The sequence below is a fragment of the Syngnathus typhle genome, linkage group LG9 (assembly GCF_033458585.1).
Source record: "Syngnathus typhle isolate RoL2023-S1 ecotype Sweden linkage group LG9, RoL_Styp_1.0, whole genome shotgun sequence".
Classification (NCBI taxonomy): Eukaryota; Metazoa; Chordata; class Actinopteri; order Syngnathiformes; family Syngnathidae; genus Syngnathus; species Syngnathus typhle.
Genome location: NC_083746.1, coordinates 2479280 through 2500853, shown reverse-complemented (window position 1 = coordinate 2500853; position 21574 = coordinate 2479280). Strand labels below are relative to the sequence as shown.

General features: G+C 41.1%; 3 protein-coding genes across 3 annotated transcripts; 2 read left to right on the top strand and 1 right to left on the bottom strand.

The window, feature by feature from the left end:
- The first annotated feature begins 5609 nt into the window (after positions 1-5609).
- On the top strand, positions 5610-6817 carry gpr45 (G protein-coupled receptor 45). Its single transcript, XM_061287784.1, has one exon. It carries the CDS (start codon positions 5657-5659, stop codon positions 6815-6817), a length of 1161 nt encoding a protein of 386 aa, XP_061143768.1. The 5' UTR covers positions 5610-5656.
- A 2183-nt stretch (positions 6818-9000) lies between these two features.
- Positions 9001-10892, top strand: lg9h2orf49 (linkage group 9 C2orf49 homolog). The gene is made up of 4 exons (XM_061287267.1): positions 9001-9163; positions 9326-9489; positions 9913-10177; positions 10496-10892. Exons 1-4 carry the CDS (start codon positions 9023-9025, stop codon positions 10550-10552), a joined length of 627 nt encoding a protein of 208 aa, XP_061143251.1. The 5' UTR covers positions 9001-9022; the 3' UTR covers positions 10553-10892.
- Positions 10893-11356: 464 nt separating this feature from the next.
- fhl2a (four and a half LIM domains 2a) lies at positions 11357-16049 on the bottom strand. The gene is made up of 6 exons (XM_061287265.1): positions 15889-16049; positions 13870-14044; positions 13109-13283; positions 12853-13022; positions 12586-12772; positions 11357-11873 (listed from the first exon to the last, which is right to left on the bottom strand). The coding sequence occupies exons 2-6, from the start codon at positions 14023-14025 to the stop codon at positions 11722-11724; spliced, it is 840 nt and encodes a 279-aa protein (XP_061143249.1). The 5' UTR covers positions 14026-14044; positions 15889-16049; the 3' UTR covers positions 11357-11721.
- Between the last annotated feature and the right edge of the window lie 5525 nt (positions 16050-21574).

Genomic DNA, 21574 nt, shown 5'->3' with positions numbered 1-21574 from the left:
GAGTACTAATATTAAAAAAAAAGTCTAGTTAAGCAAAAAGCAAAGTAACACTAATGTTATTTGAATTTGGTTCATTGGCGTAAATACTAAAGTTTGCATTTCATTAAACTCGCAAATTAAATCTATATTTATATTGTACAGCATGCATGTGAGCATATATTCAACGTATCGTGTAATGTGGTAAATACCATCCATCCATTTTCTGAACTGCATTATGGGTCGCGGGTACACCCTAAACCGGTCGCCGACCAGTTCAGACAAAAAAAAACAATTCACGCTCACAATCACACCCACGTACAATTTGGTATGGTCAACCCGCCTATCATTTTAAAAACAATTATTTCTTATCTTAAAGCAGAACTAAGCAGTGTAAGAATTGGTTTCTTTGCAACATATTCCTTCTACCAGATACATAAATATAAAGTGGAAACAAACAAACAAATGACAAAGCTGTGAACATAGTCTAAAACAATGGCTGGAAGCACAGACTGTTGACCTCAGCATTAAACTCGACCCGCTATGCAATTTGAAAAACAAATAATACCTCAGATGAACAGTGAGAACAAGCCCAAACTGAAATGAGCATGCTGTACTGCATCGATGTACTAAATATTCAGATACACTAGATGTTGTGCACACAGTTTAGCCTACTGTCATAACGAGCTGGGCCTTCAGAGACTCAGAGAGCTAAAAAGAAATCAGCAGGTTCCAGAGTATTCTCTACTCGGGTTCTCGTAGCCTGGAATGCCTGGGGAAATTAGAGTGGCTACATCAGTGGAAACGTAAAGTGGGAGGGGGGGTCACACCCGGATGCACGATCAAGGTGGAAGAGGGTCTCCAAGTGCTCAGTCCAACTTTAAACCATCTGCAAGTGGTGATCGTTCTTTTTCAATGAACGCATTGATCTCCTGCATGGACTGGTTTGCCATGCAGACCGGCCACCTCTCCTGCGTTGACTTTAAAGCGAATGAGAGGAGCCGTTTCCATTGGCTTAGAACAGTGCTTCTCAAATAGTGGGGCGCGCCCCCCTTGGGGGGCGCCGTGCTATACCTGGGGGGGCGCGTGTGACCCTGGGGAACAGGCTTTTTTTTTGCAGTACTAGAATAAAGTGTAATTGCGCATCTTCCCAGCAGGGGGCAGTGGCGCTCTCATTGTTACTTCTGTGACGTTTGCGACAGTGCAACATTTTACGACTTACAAGACAAGTTAGGATAGTCACGGTGGGAAGGGGGGGGAGGGCGCGAATAGTTTTCTTCTTGCTAAGGGGGGGCGCGAATAGTTTTCTTCTTGCTAAGGGGGGGCGTAACAGAAAATAATTGAGAAGCACTGGCTTAGAAGCAAATTGGCTGTGGTCACTCCCACAACGGCGCAAACGGTCTTTTTGTTTTTTTCTGCGCACAGAAATATCAAAGAAAATAAATGTCATCCATGCGCACAGTTGGACCGTGCTATGTGTAATATGTTTATGAACACTGTGTATGCACTGAAAAAGTTATCCACATTGCTTCAATATGCTTTTCAAGTCTTGTCAGCATTTTGATGTGAGGCTGATTGCATTCAAGCACTTTCCTGTGCCAGCCAGCAAAGTTCAGCGCTCCCAGCTGGCAGGTCAACGCACAAGTGGTTGCCAAGGTGACAGAGTGACACCAGGCAGCAGATCTTTGGCCACACATGATGGATTATGGCGGTGCGTGTTTCCACACCCCAATCAATATTCACTCACACAGTCTCACACACAGACACACACACTTCTAAGTGCACACACTAATCACAACAAAATGAAAGAAACTTACCAATGACAAGCAGGAAGTCGAGCCAACGAGAAGCAAGGGTTTCTGCTAAAGAGGAAACAACAAGAAAGTTAATATTTCCCTTGTGCTGTCACACTAAACTCACACAACATGTAAAAAATAACCATCAGGTTATGAATCATTTTTTCCTTGGCCTGCTATGCACCTTTTAAAAGTATATTCAGTAATGTGAGGGTATCAAGAATATTGTAGCTCCAATGCAGTATGCCATAGTGTGCATTTTAAGAAGTGTTGCGCAAAACCACATGGTATCATACTGGGAGCCGCTTCTAATTTCTGTCATTTTATTTTAGTTTTCTTATACACTGGAATGATACAATGTTAATTAAACATTACGATAATAATGAGTGATTTTTTTTTTAAAGATATACTGCCCTTTGGCAATTTTTTGGGGGTCTTAAGTGTGAGAGTCTCAACGGGCTCACAGATATTTCAGTAATGTTCCATTTATTTATTATCTTTCTGTGCGTTCACAATCATCGTCATTTTTCTGGTCGTTCCTTAACTAGGTTGGATGTATTGTTTGTTAGCGTTGATTTCTCCTACTGCCTATAAAGGCACCACAGCGATCGGTATTGCGTTGGGAAAGAGGAAAGGAAGTACGTGAATGTGGAGGAGACGGCTCTCTATGTGAGTGTAGTTGGAGAAGAATGAAAAGACCATTGAAAGGGGATTTTGGAAGTTTAAATTTGAGAGGTTTATTGAAATAGTGCTGCATATCGATGATGGATCTATCTCCTTCTTTCTTGAATTATTGTTGATCATTATAGTGAGAAAACATAAATATGACCTATTTTTTACACATGGATGAATGACGCTAACACAACCAAAGATGATTTATTCAAATTTGTTTTTTCAGAAGAGTGCATTAAACTGGGAGCCCTTTACATTAATCAGTACTCATGAAGTAGCTCTCAGTTTCAAATCTGTTGGTGGCCCCTGTAGTACACTGTAGTCTCTATACTAGATGACTATTTTGCGAAACAGGTCTTTTTTTTTTTTTCTCAGACACCTATCTTAAAATTCCACTGAGGTTTGCACATTCCCCAATGTTGTTAATTATTTTCACATTGCCCAGAATGTTTGACCACCTCGAGTGTTTTACCATTGATTAACACCTTTCGCGGAATCTAAATTGACTCTCATAACTGGGAGCTGAAGTCACAAGCAGCAGTGTGTCAATAGAAGATTCAGGAGGTGTATTTAAGTTAGATGTTGTGCAAAATGTCCTAAATGTAACTCTCTGTTCCGCGTGTGTGTGTGTGTTTCCTTTTTACTCAATATTCTGATTTAAGGAGAGGAACATTTTTCATGCAGGCAGGCTAGAGTGTTTGCTTTTTAGCCGAATGATGGAGTGGCAACGTCTCGATAGAGGGGTGGAATAAAAGAAATTAATTTTCCCTCCCTATGAGCTTGCCAATGGACGTGATATGCATGCATGCGTCACATCAGTGGAGTGGAACTGAGGTGGGCACGTTCACCACATGGGCACCGTGCCAATTTACACTATGAATAGAAGATAATACAGGACTATATTCTGGTGCCTGAGTTAAATGGAAAAACACTAACAATACTATTCATAAAATTGTCAATGATTACTAAAAACATCTTTGTGGATGCTATTTTGCACATGTGACCTGTCGTCAGGGGTTTGCAGAACTAAATATGGATGTTGTAATGCTGCCATCTATTGGACAAGATTATCATAGCATGTGAGTTAAAAAAAATATTTGTGATAGGTACAAATTATTTCTTAAAGTATAATTCACAGCGATCCAACCAGCTATAAATCCAGACAGACAGACTGACAGATAGATGAGAGAGCAGAGAGGCAGGTTACAAGAAAATTAGTTCTAAAAAAGTGGGTTAAGACCAACAAATTAAAATGTGGCAGTTTAGTACACAGCAAGTAATTGTTTTACTACACTACACTAATATTTGAGCCTGCCGTTAAATATCTAGGCTTTATTCTAATTCTATTATTCCATTTACCGTTTCTAACATTATCACTTGTACTCTATCCTTACAATGAGTCATTACTACACAAATCCCGACTATAAGACGTGATCATTTTGAAAACTTTGTTTAGTAAATTAATTAATTACAATGAATTATTAATTACAAATGTATGGTCACTAATCATGTTTATGAAAGTAATTACTGCAACAAAACTACTAACACTTAACATATTACACTGTAGAACACAGGTGTCAAATTCAAGGCCCGGGGGCCAGATACGGCCCGCCACATCATTTGATGTGGCCCGCGAAGATAAATTGTGCATCAAATTCGTGTGTCATTACTAGAATTGCAAATTATCTTCACTTTTAATATCTTTTTTTTATATATATTTGACCAGTTTTTATTCGTCTGATTTGGAAACGAGTTATTTGTCAGTTTGTTTTGTAGCTTTTATAATATGAGGTGCTCATACATTTATGTGGAATACAAACTTACTTCAAAAAGCAGAAGCAAAACAACAACAACAACAAACCAAGTGGCTGTGTTGGTGTGTGTGTGTGTTTTTTAAAGACATGCGCGCACTGTTCCTTTAAATGTGCGTCCACCTGCTTTGTGTGGCGTCTGCATCGTCTGCAGGCAGCAGGCTGACTACCGAGCCTGCTCCGAAATGTTCTCCTCGGGATATTTCTATTCGTCGTGATTAATTTAGATTTTCGGTATATGCCATGGAGTGGGGGCCAGTCACTTCACGTATTACTGAGGAGTCGGATCAGGATGCTGTCACCAGGGCTCCACTGTGAACACTTCAAGGTGGGTCTATTTTTATTTTATTTTATTTCTTCCTATACTGAATACACATTTGTCCATGGAGGTGCTATTGCACTCCCCATATTCCCCACCAGGTGAAATGATAAAACGGAGACAAAATAGGCCCCCTAAGCCCATCGTGAGAAAAAACCTGCATTATTATGTTTGACTTCATTTTAAGTAGGCACAGCATTTTTAGATGTCATCTAATTTAATCCAATTTCACACGTGCTTATTTTAATCCTATGAATGATAAGCAAGCGCTTCCTATTTATAAATACATAAATTTAGTTACTGTTCAACAAGATCAGGTGACCTTGTGCGTAATCATAAAGTTGGCAATAGAAAATATTTGGTCGTGGAAACACGAGTATATGGGATGCTTGTTGCCATGGAGCTGCTAACCCTGTTGCCGTGGCAACAGCAGCAAAACTATGCAGCGCTTTTGGAGAGGGTTTTGTGTCAGCATGTCGCAATAGCAAAGCTGTTATTTGTCATGTTATCCAGATGCTGGCATCCACCATGGTAACAGACACGTCCTCTTCCTACTCCGCCTCTACGTCTCATCCGGATTTGATCTGATCCTGAAGCATCCTCGATTGTCTGGAGGTGTGAGAAATGACACGTATTGTGTAACGGGTGGGAGGAAGGAAGGTGCTGGCTTAACTGTTAATAATCAACCGATTTAAAGCCACTGAGATGCACATCTGTCTCATGTGACAATACATTTTCTTCAGTTTTGGACAAAATAATTTAACAGCGTGCTTTTTTTTGTGTATTCTATATCTATATGTGTTTCTTCTGCGGCTGTCGTGATGTTTAAGTTTGGTCAAGGTAACGAGAACCATATTTTGTATAGTCAAGCGGGTATGTTTGTTAGATGTCTTTATTGATTGGCTGGGAGACATCACATGGTTCACCTGATTTTAAACCTTGACTTTCATGACCAATTTCTCGACTAATCTAAGTGTGGTCTATTTTCTTGATGTGTTTCAGATGGATTACAAACTGTTGCTATGCCTTTGACGGAGCTCTCACACTTCACCCACGTTAGTATTTGCTGATTAAGTGCCACTATGGCTTTTTGCAATGAAAGCCTGCTGGAAGGATGTGACTTCATGGAGCCGGACGATGCTAATCAGCCCACCAGTAGTCCACCATCCGAACCTGGAACTCCTCTCATATCGGTCACCCTGCGTGTCACTTTGGCGGCTATTATGATCTTCATGATTACCATCGGTTTCCTGGGCAACTCCATCGTGTGTTTGATCGTCTACCAGAAACCGGCCATGCGCTCCGCAATCAACCTGTTGCTGGCGACGTTGGCCTTCTCCGACATTATGCTCTCGCTCCTTTGCATGCCCTTCACCGCCGTCACGCTGGGGAGCACCGACTGGAGCTTCGGGAGCGGATTTTGCCGCGCCTCCATCATGCTTTATTGGCTCTTTGTCTTGGAGGGAGTCTCCATACTTCTCATCATCAGCGTGGATCGCTTCCTCATCATCGTGCAGCGTCAGGACAAGTTGACCCCACACAGGGCGAAGGTTTTGATCGCAGGCTCGTGGCTGCTTAGTCTGTGCGTGTCCTTACCGTCTATCGTGGGCTGGAGGACGGGCACGGCAGGCGCAGGGGTGGTCTGGGTCCCGCAGTGCGTGCTGGGATACAGCGAGTCGGTGGCCGATCGCGGTTACACCGTCCTCTTGGCGGTGGCGGTCTTCTTCGCCCCCTTTTCGGTCATGCTCTACTCATACATGTGTATCCTGAACACGGTGCGACGCAACACCCTACGCGTCCACAGCCACGCCAGCGAGCCCTCCTGCCTGCCGGCCCTCAACCAAGTTAGCAAAATGAGACTCATCGGTCTGCAGAGACCCCCGCAGATTAAGGTGGACATGAGCTTCAAGACCCGCGCCTTCACTACCATCCTCATCCTTTTTGTGGGCTTCTCCGTGTGCTGGCTGCCCTACACCGTGGTCAGCCTGCTGGCTGTCTTCAGCCGTCAGTTCTACTTCAGCCCCAATTTCTACCCAATCAGCATCGGTGCTCTGTGGCTCAGCTACCTGAAGACAGTTTTCAACCCCATCATTTACTGTTGGAGGATCCGAAAGTTCCGGGAAGCCTGCCAGGAGTTCTTTCCCAAAAGCTGCCGCCTGTGTCCCAGGGTCGGTGGGCGCAGCCGAAGGAGAGTGCGACCCAGCAACATCTATGTCTGCAGCGAGACTCAGTCGGCTGTATGAAGGACACAAATTTGTCCTGGGATTCGACTTTTTTTGTCTCCGATTTAAAGAAGTGTGGAACTGCCGGTGTGAAGTCAAAAAAATGGTCTGGGCTCGTTCTAACGTCTCTGCAGTACGTTCAAACAACATAGTCCAGTCCAAAATGTTTCCTTCGTATTGGCAGCTTCACACAGATGTGAAGCAAAACAACTTCATATTGTCCAATGTGAACATTTCTCTCTCGTTTGTGAACAATCGTTGATGAGCTGCCGTTTTGTACGTTGAGTCACAGTGGTGGTAAGGGATGAGTATTAGATTAATAGAGTGATTTTTACCGTAATTTTCAGACTATAAGTCGCACCGGAGTATAAATCGCAGCAGCCATAAAATGCCCAAAAAAGTGAAAAAAAACCATATATATGTATATAAGTCGCTCTTGAGTATAAGTCGCCCCCCCACCCAAACTATGAAAAAAAAACGCGACTTATAGTCCGAAAATTACGGTAGTATTGAATATGATTATTTTTACTGGGGAAATCTTGCTTGGGAGTCACTGACTTGGTTGTAGATACATACAGTGTGAATGTGATTGTAAATGGTTGTGTGTCTTTGTGTGCACCCCATGATTGACTGACAACCAGTCCAGGGTGAAGTCGAGCTTTTGCCCAAAGTCCCCTGAGATAGGTTCCAACTTACACGACCCAAAAATAGAATAAAATGAATGGACGGATGAATGTCAACAGCAACAACAGTACCCTGAGATAGATAGAAATAGGTGAATTTTACCCGTTTAATTACATATTTCACAAACAAAATATGAATCCGAACACTGTGTTCTGACTTTTAGGTCTGCACAGAACGTAAATTTATCACAACGGAAATTTTAGGGTCGACTTCCTTCTTAAGAAAGAATCCTTGGCTGAAGCTAGGATTGGCTGTACTCAAAAGATTCATTTGGCTGCTTGATTACAGGTTTAAGTATTGGGAAATCTGTTAAGTCAACTACCTGTGTACCATCAAACATTCAGTTTCCATGATAAGTCTCCCCAACAATTACTCAACAGTAAGTTCCACAGAAAATTCATAATAGGTACTCAGTTGATTGGTTCTTTTGCCCATTTCTAAGTGCGATCATAATAATGTCAGTTATGTTTCAAATAAAAAAATAAGGGGAAAAAATGTGATTATTGTCCAACGGTGTTCTGAAACATTTGTGCTGGAAAACAATGTCATTTATTAAGCTGTAAACACGTCCTTGGATACATAATGTATTAGCAAGAAGAGAAACAGTCAAATAAAGATGATTTTTAAAGGAGTGATGGTGCACGTCGTGGCAAAAATACAACAAAACACTGAGGTCATCCACTTGCACAATGTAAACAGTGTCGTTGTCGTATGATGTGAATATACTGCCATGTTGCTGGGATACGATAGACCTACGTTTCCTACGGGTGTCCACTTGACTGAAAACTATTGAGGCAGGTGAACTTACCAGAGTGAGAATAATCGTGAATCAATTGAAATGGTGTTTTGATTTCCTATTGCACAAAAATGGACAGACATCACATTTTGTGATACATGTACTTTCTGTATGATACATGGGAGTAACGATATTATTTGGACTCTAAAAAGATTAAACAGCCAATAAACAAAGATGGTGGGGGCTCCATTTGGGATAGATGGAAGCCTTAGATAAGGGTTGTGCCCATTCCACTGATAAAATATAACATCAAAAGTCCTCAAATTAACTCCAAACTTAGTACGAGTAGTGCAATCAAAGCAGTAACAAATATTGAACGACAGATATCTGACATTAAAGACCACAATAATAATAATAATAATAATAATAATAATAATAATAATAATAATAATAATAATAATAATAATAATAATAATAATAATAATAATAATGGGCAAATGTAAACTTTACAAATGGTTTTATATTCGTAAATAAAGTATTGGTTTACAGTAAAACAAAGCATTTTAGATATGATTTTACATTAAAAATTTGAAAAAAATGACCACATGTCAGAATAACCGGCATCTGTCCATTTTCAAAACAAACGTGGCTCTTGAGCTCCAAAGTTTGCCCACCCTTGTTTGAGAATGATTTTATGATTAAAATTTTCAGTGGACTATGGACTGCTCAGTTTTCTGCCGCTGTTTTGACTGGCTACCGCAAGATGGCAGTCTTGCAACCTAAAACGATCAAAGAAGAAGACGACGATGACGCAGAGCATGCTGGGTAATACCAACATGGCGGCCTCCTGTGAATTAGCCGGCAAAGCTATTCACGCTTCAGACGTGGATATTTTACTACACCCTGAATTGCTGTCTCAAGATTTTCTTCAGTTGATTTTGAATGAGGTGAGATATAATATCGAAACGACGCATTCACATTGCAATTCAATTCATGAATTAGTTCGAGGAACGAAACAGTCGCGTTAGCATACTTGTCAAAAAACTCAATGCATCTCCTCTGGTCATGTTCATACTTAAAAGATGGTCTCACCAGTGTTTATGGCTTAGAAAAAGATAAGTTCCAAAGATTGCGGGAGTCGGAACCAACTCATAGACCTCTACGTACGACACGTTATCCCGCGACCTCAGCGCACTTTACCCGACAACCGCTGGGGAAAGAGGATGGCGAAGACTCGAGGCAGACAAGCCCCAGCCGGCCTGCGACCGGACAGGTGAGTCGCCCTACCAATGCACCTTCAAACGGGGGGATCATACTGAGGTGGACCAAGGGATAAGGCAAGATCTGGGAACAGAATTGCGCTAGGATCATATCTCCAGAGACACACTTACTTGAATTTCAAACTAGCCACCATCTCATTCAAAACAATGAAATGACAAAAAGTGCCAGTAATGAACACACAAATAACCAATTATCATAACATGCAAAATAAACTATGAATGAATCGAACAAAAAGTGTAATTTTACAATTTAGCGGAAGACAAAAATATGACCATAGCCCAGTTTATATGAACTCGCTGTTTTTTGTTTTGTTTTTTTTTGATACGCCAGCTTTCTAAGTTTGGTGAGCTGTGATTGTTTGCTACAGTTGACTGTTTCTCTCTAATGCTTGGTTGTGCCGTTCCTTTCTTTCCAGGGACCACTTTAGGTCCTCTCATTCTATTTCCTATGGCTCAGAAAAAATCAAGAAGCCGGAAATGAGCACAGTGTCGTCATCAGGAGTGGCCGACAGGCTCAAACCCCCACCGGCGTTAAATCTGGCCAACCCCATTCGTCGTTTATCTGGCAGTTCATCTACATTGTCACCACCGCCGCCATCATCGTCGTCAATGTCTTCTTCCAACCAGAAGTTTTCACGCTGCCCTGAGACAGCAAGCCTAAAGCGGGAGGCAAACTGCTCTGTAAGAACCATAAATTATGCTATTGGACTATTTGTGTTTTGGAATTCCAGACATACAGTCTACAAACGTCTAAATTATTTTAAATGCTTTATGTTTTAGTCACGTGTTTACAAATCACGCAAAGAACTGCATTGGGAGTGTGTTGATTTCATTCATTCATTCATTCATTCATTCATTCATTCATTCATTCATTCATTCATTTATTTATTTATTTCCAATTAAGAATGTTCATAGTATTTTGAAATATTCTTCACGATTGGTTCAGTCAGTCATTTTACGGTTGTGAGTTTTCTTGACTGTTACCTTTTTTGTCTTCAGGGTGTTTCAATGTCTCCAGAGGTGAAGAAAAAGATTCAGCATGTGACATGGCCATGACGTCACCCCTTTCAAGCCTCGCTAAGTTTGATTTCACAGGTTGGCTACAAATAAACATTTTAAAAATGTTAATTCATCGGTCATCTCACTGGTAATACAACTTTGCACTTGAGATCATCTCGTAGTTCTTCATGTAGAGTTTTACACGTTTTGCATGTGTTATTGGCGAGTGTGTATATATATATAATACTTTATATATTTCTGTACTGACATTTTCTGCAAGCTTGTGTTTTGTTTTGTGTGTGTGATGTGGTGACTTAGTGTAATAACGCTGTCATTTTATAATTCACAGCCAAGTAGCTCAAATGGAATTTACAATAAAATGGCTCACTGTCAACAAGCACTCTTACATTTTTAAGGCACCAGGCATGAGCTATAAACATTGACAACTTTTTTTGTTTTGTGGACTATGTTGACTTTCTTTTTAGATCAGAGATGCCAACTTCATACTTTTACCCACAACTTGTGATTTGTTAAAATCAAGTGTGACAAATGAAATGATCAGCGTTACTTTTACTAAAGAAGGGGAAATCAATTTTGCATTTATGACCATGAACAGTTGTCGGTAGTGAGCTCCACGTGAGGCTAAATGACAGTAGCGGTCAGGGATGAAAATCAACTGGTTCCCAATTGTTTGATCCCCAGGAATTGATTGATTGCCTGACAACTGTGCTGATCAATTCCTGGAAAAAGAAACCTTGCTTTAGTGTTTCATTCTCGGTTGTTTTGAATCGTGAAGGAAATTGCACACTTGTGGAAGGCAGTATGAAAATCTCCAAAATAGATAGTATGAACAAGCGATGCCTTGGTTAACACTTTTATTTTGGATCATTCTTCAATTCATAAATCTGACTCCATGCATTTCTAAATTTTACACAAGTCATTAACACCAAATGGCACAGAGGCGAATCCATGCAACAAAGAGATTAGTAACATTAGAAGCATGCAATCTGAGTTCATGTCGAGTCTACACAATAATTCATATTTTCAAACATGTCCTCTACATTCATGCAAGTAGTTATATCGTTAGCGTTATTCTTCGGTTCTTGTCATGTATTATGCCGTACCCCATTGTACATTAGAATGGAGTAACGAGACTGCAGCGTGGTGCCGCGTATGCTCAATGAGCATTTCTATGTGGATGCAAATTCTGCGTGCAGCGGCGTCCTTCAGATGTCTTTGCCGCACTCCGGGCACAGGATGTCGTCACGCTCGGTCAGGAAGCCGCGGCCCACCAGGGACACTGAGCACTTCTTACAGTTGAAGCAGTCGTTGTGCCACTGGCGCTCCTCAAAGGAAATGTACTTGCTGCCTCCGAGGCCTGAAAAAACAATTTTGATTTTAATCTTTTTTTCATTGAGGGCTATGGATGTCAAATATTGATTTTAACAGAGCTGGCAGTTAATGAGTTAAATATGTCAAATGTCCAACAATGTAGTGGAACCTGTCAAGTTAATTCTGTCAGAATTTTACAAAAAAAATGTCTTCACTTACCATCTGAACGATTAGCATATTACACAAAAAAAACTGCCAATGATTTAAGTCTTGCTTAATGACGAGTTAGTCTTTTTTAAAATGTTCCATCTAACATTTTAGACCTAAGAAATTCTCCTATTTTTCTAAAAATATAATGATGAAAAACTCTTGGCTAAATGTAAAATTGCTCATCAACTGACGTCTTCAGAGTAGGATTAAAAATTGATTTATTTTGAAATTAGCCTATTTTGCCCCCCCCCCCCCCCCCCAAAAAATTGTCTTCACAGTATTTTAAACTGGGCTGCAGGATTCATTTTATATTTTACTCCTCAACTACAATCATACTTTTCTCTTCAGAGTCAGACGAACAATAAGCACGCCAACAAATATCGTGCAGCCCCTTTGTTCAGTGTGTGAGAAGATGTGAGAATGGTTGCAGGGCACCTGTGGAAAAGAAGGAGGAAGAGCTGTGGAGACTCCAGCTCAACTTAATGAGGACAAGCTATATTTAAAAAAAAAAAAAAGTAGGAGAGGATGTATTTAGTTGATTTGTTTACCGCTGATGGGCGTGGTGCAGGATGCACACTTCTTGGCGTAGAGGTTGCAGAAGCAGTTGAGACAGTAGGCAAAGTCGTCTCGGGAGGTGAACCTCTGGCCAGACAGCTGCTGCTTGCAGCTGGTGCACAGGAAGCAGTCCTTGTGCCAAGGCTGGTCACGGTAGGTCACGCCGCCAGTGGTGATGGGCTGAGATAGAGCATCGTGTGGCATTATGGCACTGGTGGTATGTTATTTGAGAAGAAAACCTTCTAACCCCCCACACCTACCTTCTTGCAATGCACACACTGCATAGCGAACTGCTTCTCGTAGCAGGGCACGCAGAAGTTGTGGTTATCCTTGGGGATGAAGCTCTTGGTGCCAATGGGCTGCTGGCATCGCTGGCAGGTGAAGCAGGTTTCGTGCCAGCTGTTGCCCTTGTGCTCCATCTTCCTGGAGCCTTCAAGTAAGCAACAACAAAGACCGCCAAGATGAGAAAGAGAACCTAGGAGGGTGTCGATACAGTGTTTTGATTTCCGTCCCCACCAGGCATGATGGTTTTCTTGCACTCGTGGCACTTGGAGGAGTATTCGTTGGAGTAGCACTCAGTGCACAGGAGCTGCTCGTCCTTAGTGGAGAAGGGCTTGTCCGCCAGCGAGCGCTTGCACTGGAAGCACTTGAAGCAGTCTTCATGCCAGTGGCGGTCTTTGTAAGACAGATCCTGCCGGGACAGGGGATGCTTGTTCAATGGGTTCATGAGTGGATATTGCCCTCCCCATCTAAAAATGAGCAGACTTAGTACCGTTTTTTTCCATGTATAATGCGCCCCCATGTATAATCCGCACCCTAAAAATGGCATGTTGATGCTGGAAAGAAGCCTGTACCCATGTATAATACGCACCCAAATTTTGACTCCTACTTAAGTCCGTAAACGTAAAATGATTTCAGAAAAAAGATCATCTTTGGGAACAACCGGATGTTATTCTGCCGGTCAGTATCACCGCTAGCAAACTCGATAGCGAAGAAATGTTTCGGATTTGTGTAGGCTACATTGTGACAGCAAACGAGCAGGTGATCGAGCAAGCGTCTGTTACGAGAGCATTGCGTTCCTATGGAGCGTGTTTGAAGTGAACAGCAGAGAAGAAAGCGCATCTGTAATGGCGGCCTCCGTATGATATCCGGATTAAAAAAAAAAAAATTGTACTCATGTATAATGCGCACCCCAGATTTTAGGACAAAAAATTAGTTACATTTTGCGCATTATACATGGAAAAAAACGGTATTTGTAATTCCACATGCATGCTCACTCTGGTATTGCATCCAATGGGCTTCTTGCAGTCCTCGCAAGTGTTGGAGTACAGACTCTCGTAACATTTTACACAGTAGGGATTTTCCTCTCGCAGGACGTACTTCTTCCCAAACAGGGATTCCTTGCAGTAGTGGCAGTCGTAGCGGTCTGTCATTTTCACCCACGACTGATCTCTTAGGATTATAAAGAAAAACACAAGGATTAGAGTGAAAGGTCATCTATTGTTACTGGGCATGCTTTTAAACATTTCAATGTTCTCAATGTTTCCCCGCTCTCTCTCTCAGCAGGCTCCTATTTTGTTCTGGCTCCAAATGAGGAGGTTATAAATAAGCCCTATCAGTCTACTTGGTGTGTGTGTGAGCGAGCGAGGGTCCACGCACGTACACACACACCGACTTCTGCATCCCACCAACTCACCACACTGTACTGTATGCATCCATCAGCTAACTCTCCAGCTGTCAGCACTGCAGTATTCCTTGTCACTGTGTGTATAAGTGGCTTGAATGGCACTTGGAAAAAAAATGGCTACTCACTACCACAGCTGCTCACCCTGGGTCTCTCACCTGTGTCTTTTGTCATTCAGCGAGCAGTATGGATTCAAATCATGGGTGGGATAAAAGTTAGGGTTTTCAAATTGGGCGTTAGGGCCCGATCAGAAGTTATCCGGTGTCCTGCTTTGAGATTGACAGCCTTCTTCCCATCTCTCCATTGATCCAAGAAAATAACTTCCCAACTCTTCCGCAGTGTTTGTTCCAGATCTCAATGATCAAAAACACTCTTGATGTTTCTGAAAATATTCAAAAGCTATCTTTCCGTTCACCCCGCCCACATTCTCTTATTGTCTATCGCTGCCCGCCATGACTCACCTAGCTTACACAAGAATTTATCTACTGCCTAAAAATAAAAACAGCTAATCTGAAGTGCCACAAATACAGTCGGCGGGCTCGGTCGGACACGGTGGGCAGCTGTTTCCCCAGATAGTTGGGCTCCCTTTGATGGTGGACAAACTAAAGCCAGTGAGATGATGAACCATCATGTGGGTCCTGAAGGTCTATCCCTGCAAATCCCAGCCAACTGTTCTTAAGGCCTGCATACTACACAATCACAGTACGATATTAGCACAATATTTTTCCAATGCTAATCATAATAATCTGATTATTTCAAAAGAATAATGATAATAATCCAAAAAAGGGAAGGAAAAACCAAATGACCATGCAAACTGATGCCCATACAGTAACATATGATAGGACATTATTTTTCTATACCAGACATATTTTTCCAAACATTTCACCAAAATTGGACTTGTAAAAACGTTTTTCAATAAAATCCCAAATGAAATGCTTCCCTCACAAAAATAACTGCCCATACCATAACTCACGATATGCTATTATTGCCAAACAATATTGGTGATATTCAAATAGGTTGGAGATAAATATAATAGTCAATCAAAAATATGTTTCACTTCACAATATTACTATCAAAAATGAATCTCCATCCTCATGTTTCTGTCAACACGAGTATTGATATCGAAACTTACGGTATCGTTATTGTAACATTGCAATATCCATTTTTCTTTTTGTCATTCATGTCTGCCCTCTTTCCATGACCTCTACATTTCAGGATGCAGGAAATATGAAAATGCCATAGTAAGGAAATGACCATGTGTTGCCAACCCTAAGATTGCAGCGGTCTGATCTCCAGCCTCATGAATGGCAAATGATCAATCAAGTGAAAGACTTTAAATCAAACGTGTCCATGAGATCACTATCAAAATAAGGCCTGATGCCTTCAGAGGTGAAAATGTTGGGAATTAAAGGTGGACAGCGGTTGAGTACTTTTAGGATGATAAAAATCAAAGAGGCTGCTGCCCGAAGGCCCGACAGCTGGGATGGCGGGTGAAGGAGAAAGATGGTAAAATAGTGACAAGACCACAGAGGTGGGATGAAAGGATTGATGGGGGGGGGGGGGATGAAGATGATGATTGGGGATGAGCAGATGATGGATAGATCGGTCTTACCTTCTTGTGTGAGAAGTTTGTGCCTGTGCGGAGTCTGGATCAGACTGAGGCAAGACTCTCTGGGAGATCGCTAGTCAATTGCATTACTCCACCCAGGAAGGGCTAATTGAAAATGGGGGAGGAGCAACATTAAGAGTTGGTGGGTGGGTGGTTGTTGTTTTTTTTTTTTAGATCTATAAATAAAGCAGCGCTTCTCAGAGATAAACCCGAGGCCTCCCATTCACTCACCGACTCCCGGAGTCAACCATGTGGCCTTTTACGGTCACTCAGATAGTTTACGGTCACCATCACAATGCAATATATTCTCACTAATCTTTGCAAAGCCTTTTAATCAAATGTGTATTTCAGCTTTTCTCATTTTTTTCAAGAAAAATGATGGCAACGATCCATTACGTGACTTCACATTATTTGTTGCATGAAACAGGACACCATCCAAAGCGTCGAGGGTCTAACCAAGAGGATTGTCACCCCCCTCCCCTTTCTCCACTCATAGGTCTCATCTGTCTCTACCTCCACTCACTGGGGAAGACACATACAATCCTAAACCTCCAACGCATCGGATATAGTATTCAGGCCTGGTGATGACAGACACCCGCATGGTGGCAAATTATAGCGCTATTTTCTTCACCCTCTCGCTGAAACATGCACAGTGCACACGCATCCCAGTTGGTTATTTCAGCCAAAGCCTCTATGGCTCTCTCTCAGGTTTTCCTGACCCGATGGGCCCTGGATTCCCTCCAGTGAGAAACACGTCAGCGGTGCTCGACTAAGCTCCGAGTGCTCTATTTGTGGTGCACCTCGGAGAGATTAGTTTGTGTGAGGAGACAAAAACGGGGTCTTTACAGCTGAATGTGTTCATCGTGCGTATTTATGTACCGTATTTTCCGGACTATAAGGCGCACTTTCAATGAATGGCCCATTTTAAAACGTAATCCTTATATAAGGCGCACCGGACTATAAGGCGCACCATTAATGCATCATGTCAGATTTGTAATCTTTTTTATTTCAATTTCAGATGCAACAAATGACTTTATAATCACAAAATAATGATCCATAGTCTTTTTGATTCATGATTCATAGTTTTCAGCAGGCCACTTATGCTTGATTTCATGACACAATGCTTCGGGCCAGTTTGAATTTAGGAATTTAGTCCATATATAAGCCGCACTGGACTATAAGACGCACTTTTGAGAAAATTTGAGGTTTTTAGGTGCGCCTTATAGTCCGGAAAATACGGTATGTGAATTGACTGATCGATGGCATGCTTTTTTTTTTCCAGACCAATACCAGCACGAGTACTTATAGTCACAGATACCAATACCAAGTACCGATACCACAAGTACTTTTGATATGAAACATTTCAAATCAATTTACTGTTATTAAAGACATCTGCCGAAGACAGGCAAAGGCAATTTGAATTTTGAGGATTTTGTAACCACAATATTTCCCAGTGTTTCGTTCAGAAGATGAATGAATGAACGAATGAGTGAGTGATTGAGTGAATGAATGAATGATTTTCTTAACATAATTCATATTCACTATTACATTAATGTGCTTTATTGCAAGTCACTTGAGGTTAGTTTTTTCAATGCCCATGGAAAATCAACATTCAAGCCGTGGAATCAAGAATTGCTCTCTGCAGAATCGGCATTGTTTTTTGGAATCAACACGTTTTCGTGGGTGGGCTAATTATGGCTGTCATTTTTAACTGCATCATTTTTTATTCTCAAACAAACCATGATTATATACAATGTATGCTTGAAATGAAAGTAAGACAGTGTATATTAAGTGATGCATCATAAAATGATACTCAAATGTGGAGAGTAGGACAAACAGGATGCCCTGTCCTTTGACTCAATATTTTGGACTCTCTAATTGAAGGCAGATGGTTGAAGAGTAGACAGAGCAGCATGTTGTACTTATTAAGGAGAACATGACTAGTAATAGATTGGATTACTCTTCCTGTGACGGACATGGGGCATATTTTCCATGCAAACTGTATGTCTTTGTTAAACAAGAAAATCACAAGGTATTTTGACTATGCAAGTATTAAACAGGAGGGAGAAAAATCCTACAGTATTTACAGCCAAGCCATTAATTTTAATCATGAACATACGATCAAACATATGAATTAACAATACAAATTACGAATAAAAAAAAACACATGAAAGAATTTGTAATCTAACGAATAAAAGGTTTTGTTTTGTTTTTCCCCAATGAAATGTTATAAATAAAATAATAAATATAATCATAAATCAAATTTGCGTATTATCCGTAAAAGAAGAAAATGGAGGAAATGCGATGGTGTCAAAAGCATGTTGACGTTTTTCTTTGGGTATTTCAAAAAAGTGTGTCACAGACAACATGCTGTTTTATCTTCTTACGTGCTTCTTACGTACATACTTGCAACACAGTTGAAATGGGCTCAGCTGTGAACTATTTAAAGAAGACCCCCTACCAAACTTTTACTCCACCCTTCACTAAAATTTGATAATGGCACACAACGGGGGTGTTACCTGACTTGGATGGGGGTCAGAGGGTCAGCCGTGATTGACAGCAGCAGAAACTCTGACCAAAATATTTTCTATATTAAGACAAGGTATGCTAAAGAAACGAACCAAATGCTATGCTAACAAATCACTAATCTAAAAATTGTTCGCTAACGCCACTACATACTATGTTGCTAGTATACCCCATGGTAGCAAGACTCCGGGAGTGATGTCGGGAATCCCTGCTCGTCCAATCAGAGGCCGTAAAAAAAACAAATTCACGTGCAATGTTTAACTTAAGGATATCGCCACACAAACAGATTTCAAGCTTTCACCAAACATGCACTGAATATCAAAATAATAATAATAATAATGACCTAGACATTAGTTAACTATACCATTTATCAGCAAAAAATAAATAAATTTAGGGTTGAGCACTCCATTAAGCGCGTGGCCTATACCAAATAGGGGATTCTATCGACAAAGTCTTGCAGAAAAGTCTGGCAAAATGTCCCATTACTTTTATCCAGCTAGCCCATAATGACCCCTCCTTGGAGTCTAGCTCAGCTCCGCAATCCAAGGGATAAAAGTGCAGCTGTCTCGTGATGCTTCAGCTCGACGCGTCCTTGCGCTGCCAACATAAGAGGCCGCGTGGAAAGGTCAGGAAAGACGGACCCCGTTGTCTTTTTTGGGACTGCTAATCATTGGTATGCAGGAGACCAATTGCACTGGAATCCTTGCAACTCATCCGAGGACCAAAATGAGCATCCGGAAAAAAAAAATTACGAACAGAGGAAATGGATCCCCGGGACCAACTTGAGCGTCATAACGAAGGTCGCTCAAAGGGAAATTGTATCTGATGGAGGATGGATTTTTTTTTAGGCTCATGGGACAAGAGAACCGCTTAGTTACCAGAGGAAGAATTGAATTGGATTGAAATCGGATTAAATACACAAATGTTTGCCCTTTTATTCTCGTGCCGACTTTCAGACGTCACCACAGAAAAACCCGTGTTTATTAAGTAGCCTAACCACTTCTCCAAACCAAAATCAATGAAACTTGACTGACTCGGAAGACAACGTGATTGGATTCTAATATTTAATTGAATTATGCTCAAAGTAATACAGCACCAATTTCTCTTATGAATGTCATAAGACTTTGATGAAGGCCCAAATATGTCAGTAAGCATCATTAATAAAGGCCAACAAACAAAAGCTTAATAACTGGCATCAAATCACTGTTTCCAGAAGAAAATATATTTTACACCAAAATCTCAAATTGGCTGCAACAAAATATGTTCGGGTGGGCGGGGTGCTTAAGCACCCGGTGGAGCAGTTTGGGGGATTGATGTCTTGCTCAAAGGACACAACAGCTGTGTGTCTGTGGATGGTCTTGACCTGGGGTCCCTGGGGTGATAGGTGACGATCGTATCCACTTGCTCACGGCTGCCCCCATATATTTACACATACGTATAATGCTAAAGGGCCTTAATGGGGGATCCTTGACCCTCTAACGGCTTTAAGCAGCATCAAACCAATGTACCGTAATTTTCGGACTATAAATCGCATTTTTTTTCATAGTTTGGGTGGGGGGGGGCGACTTATACTCAGGAGCGACTTATATACATATACATGTTTTTTTTTCACTTTTTGGGCATTTTATGGCTGGTGCGACTTATACTCCGGTGCGATTTATAGTCCGAAAATTACGGTATCTAAGATCAAATGTTCCTCAGGTTCACTTTTTTTGTCTTTAGCCTTCATAGAAATCTTAATAACATCATTTGTAACACCAGAGCATACGCTTGATCCCAAAGCATTTTTCTCAGATTATCATAGCGATCTTGCTGGGTCAAATATTGACCAAGCCCGATTTTCACAGTCTGCTCTCGCTGCCATCGTGGTGATACGAGTCTATATCTGACTTGGCGAATCTGCACACATTTAACCTGGTGTTGTGTTCCCAGGCAGCTAAATCCCTGAAAAGATTAGTGGGGTGTTTCAACTCGAGCCTTTATTTAGAAAATCTCATGTCTTTGTTCACATAAACCTGAAGTGCGTAGCTTGTGCGTGGTTTATGTGCAAAGTACGTTTCAGCATGCACGATTGTTTTGTTTCATGGCAAGCAGCTGAAAGATTGTCCCAGTGACTTGTTTTACATGTCCACTTTTACTGAGGACAAAATGGTCAGACAAATCACCATCGATTGCAATTTATTTACTCGATAGGAAACTTGAGGATCTTGGGCACAAGAAAAGCTCAATATTGAGCACTTAACTAATGCTCTCAAATGTATTTGGTGCTTTTATTTATGCCGAAGTCCTGTTTCCACCAAGCAGTGTGGTTTGGAACAAAACTTGAAGGATGGAGCTTGACACACTACCAAAAGTGAAAGTAAAAAAAAAATAAAACCTGAGCCTAATAGAATAATTGCCCAGGTCATTTTTGACACAGTCACATAAATAAATTTAATAAATTAATAAATTTATGAATAAATGAATGAATAAATAGATAGATAGATAGATAGATAGATAGATAGATAGATAGATAGATAGATAGATAGATAGATAGATAGATAGATAGATAGATAGATAGATAGATAGATAGATAGATAGATAGATAGATAGATAGATAGATAGATAGATAGATAGATAGATAGATAGATAGATAGATAGATAGATAGATAGATAGATAGATAGATAGATAGATAGATAGATAGATAGATAGATAGATAGATAGATAGATAGATACCTAAATCTCGGAGTTAGCCACAATGGCCAAGCTGTGTTTCAGTCTTTGTCAAAACATGTCAAAGTTGTAAACCAGTCGATAGCATCTCACTTTTTGGGGCCTCTCTGTTTGGGTAGTAACCACAGTGAGCATGGTAACTAAAGTGCTGAAAAGTCAGACGTGCAAAAGAAAACTAATCTAATGGTGGGTGTAAACCACATGGACATAGTAACTAGAGGGTAGAACTTGGCACCCTGCAGTCAGTCTCTGTTGATGCTTGACTGTTAAGCTTTTCTAAATTCAGGGACTGAGTGAAAGACACTCACTTGTCTTGCCAACAAGCGGAGCCCTCTGTTCCCGAGTCTGTTTATCTGGCGAACTTTACCCGGCGCATAGCAATAGCAGCTGCCGTGGCCGCTCGCAGTTACCAGGCCTCGAGTGTCCAAAGGCAAGATCGGACAGACACTG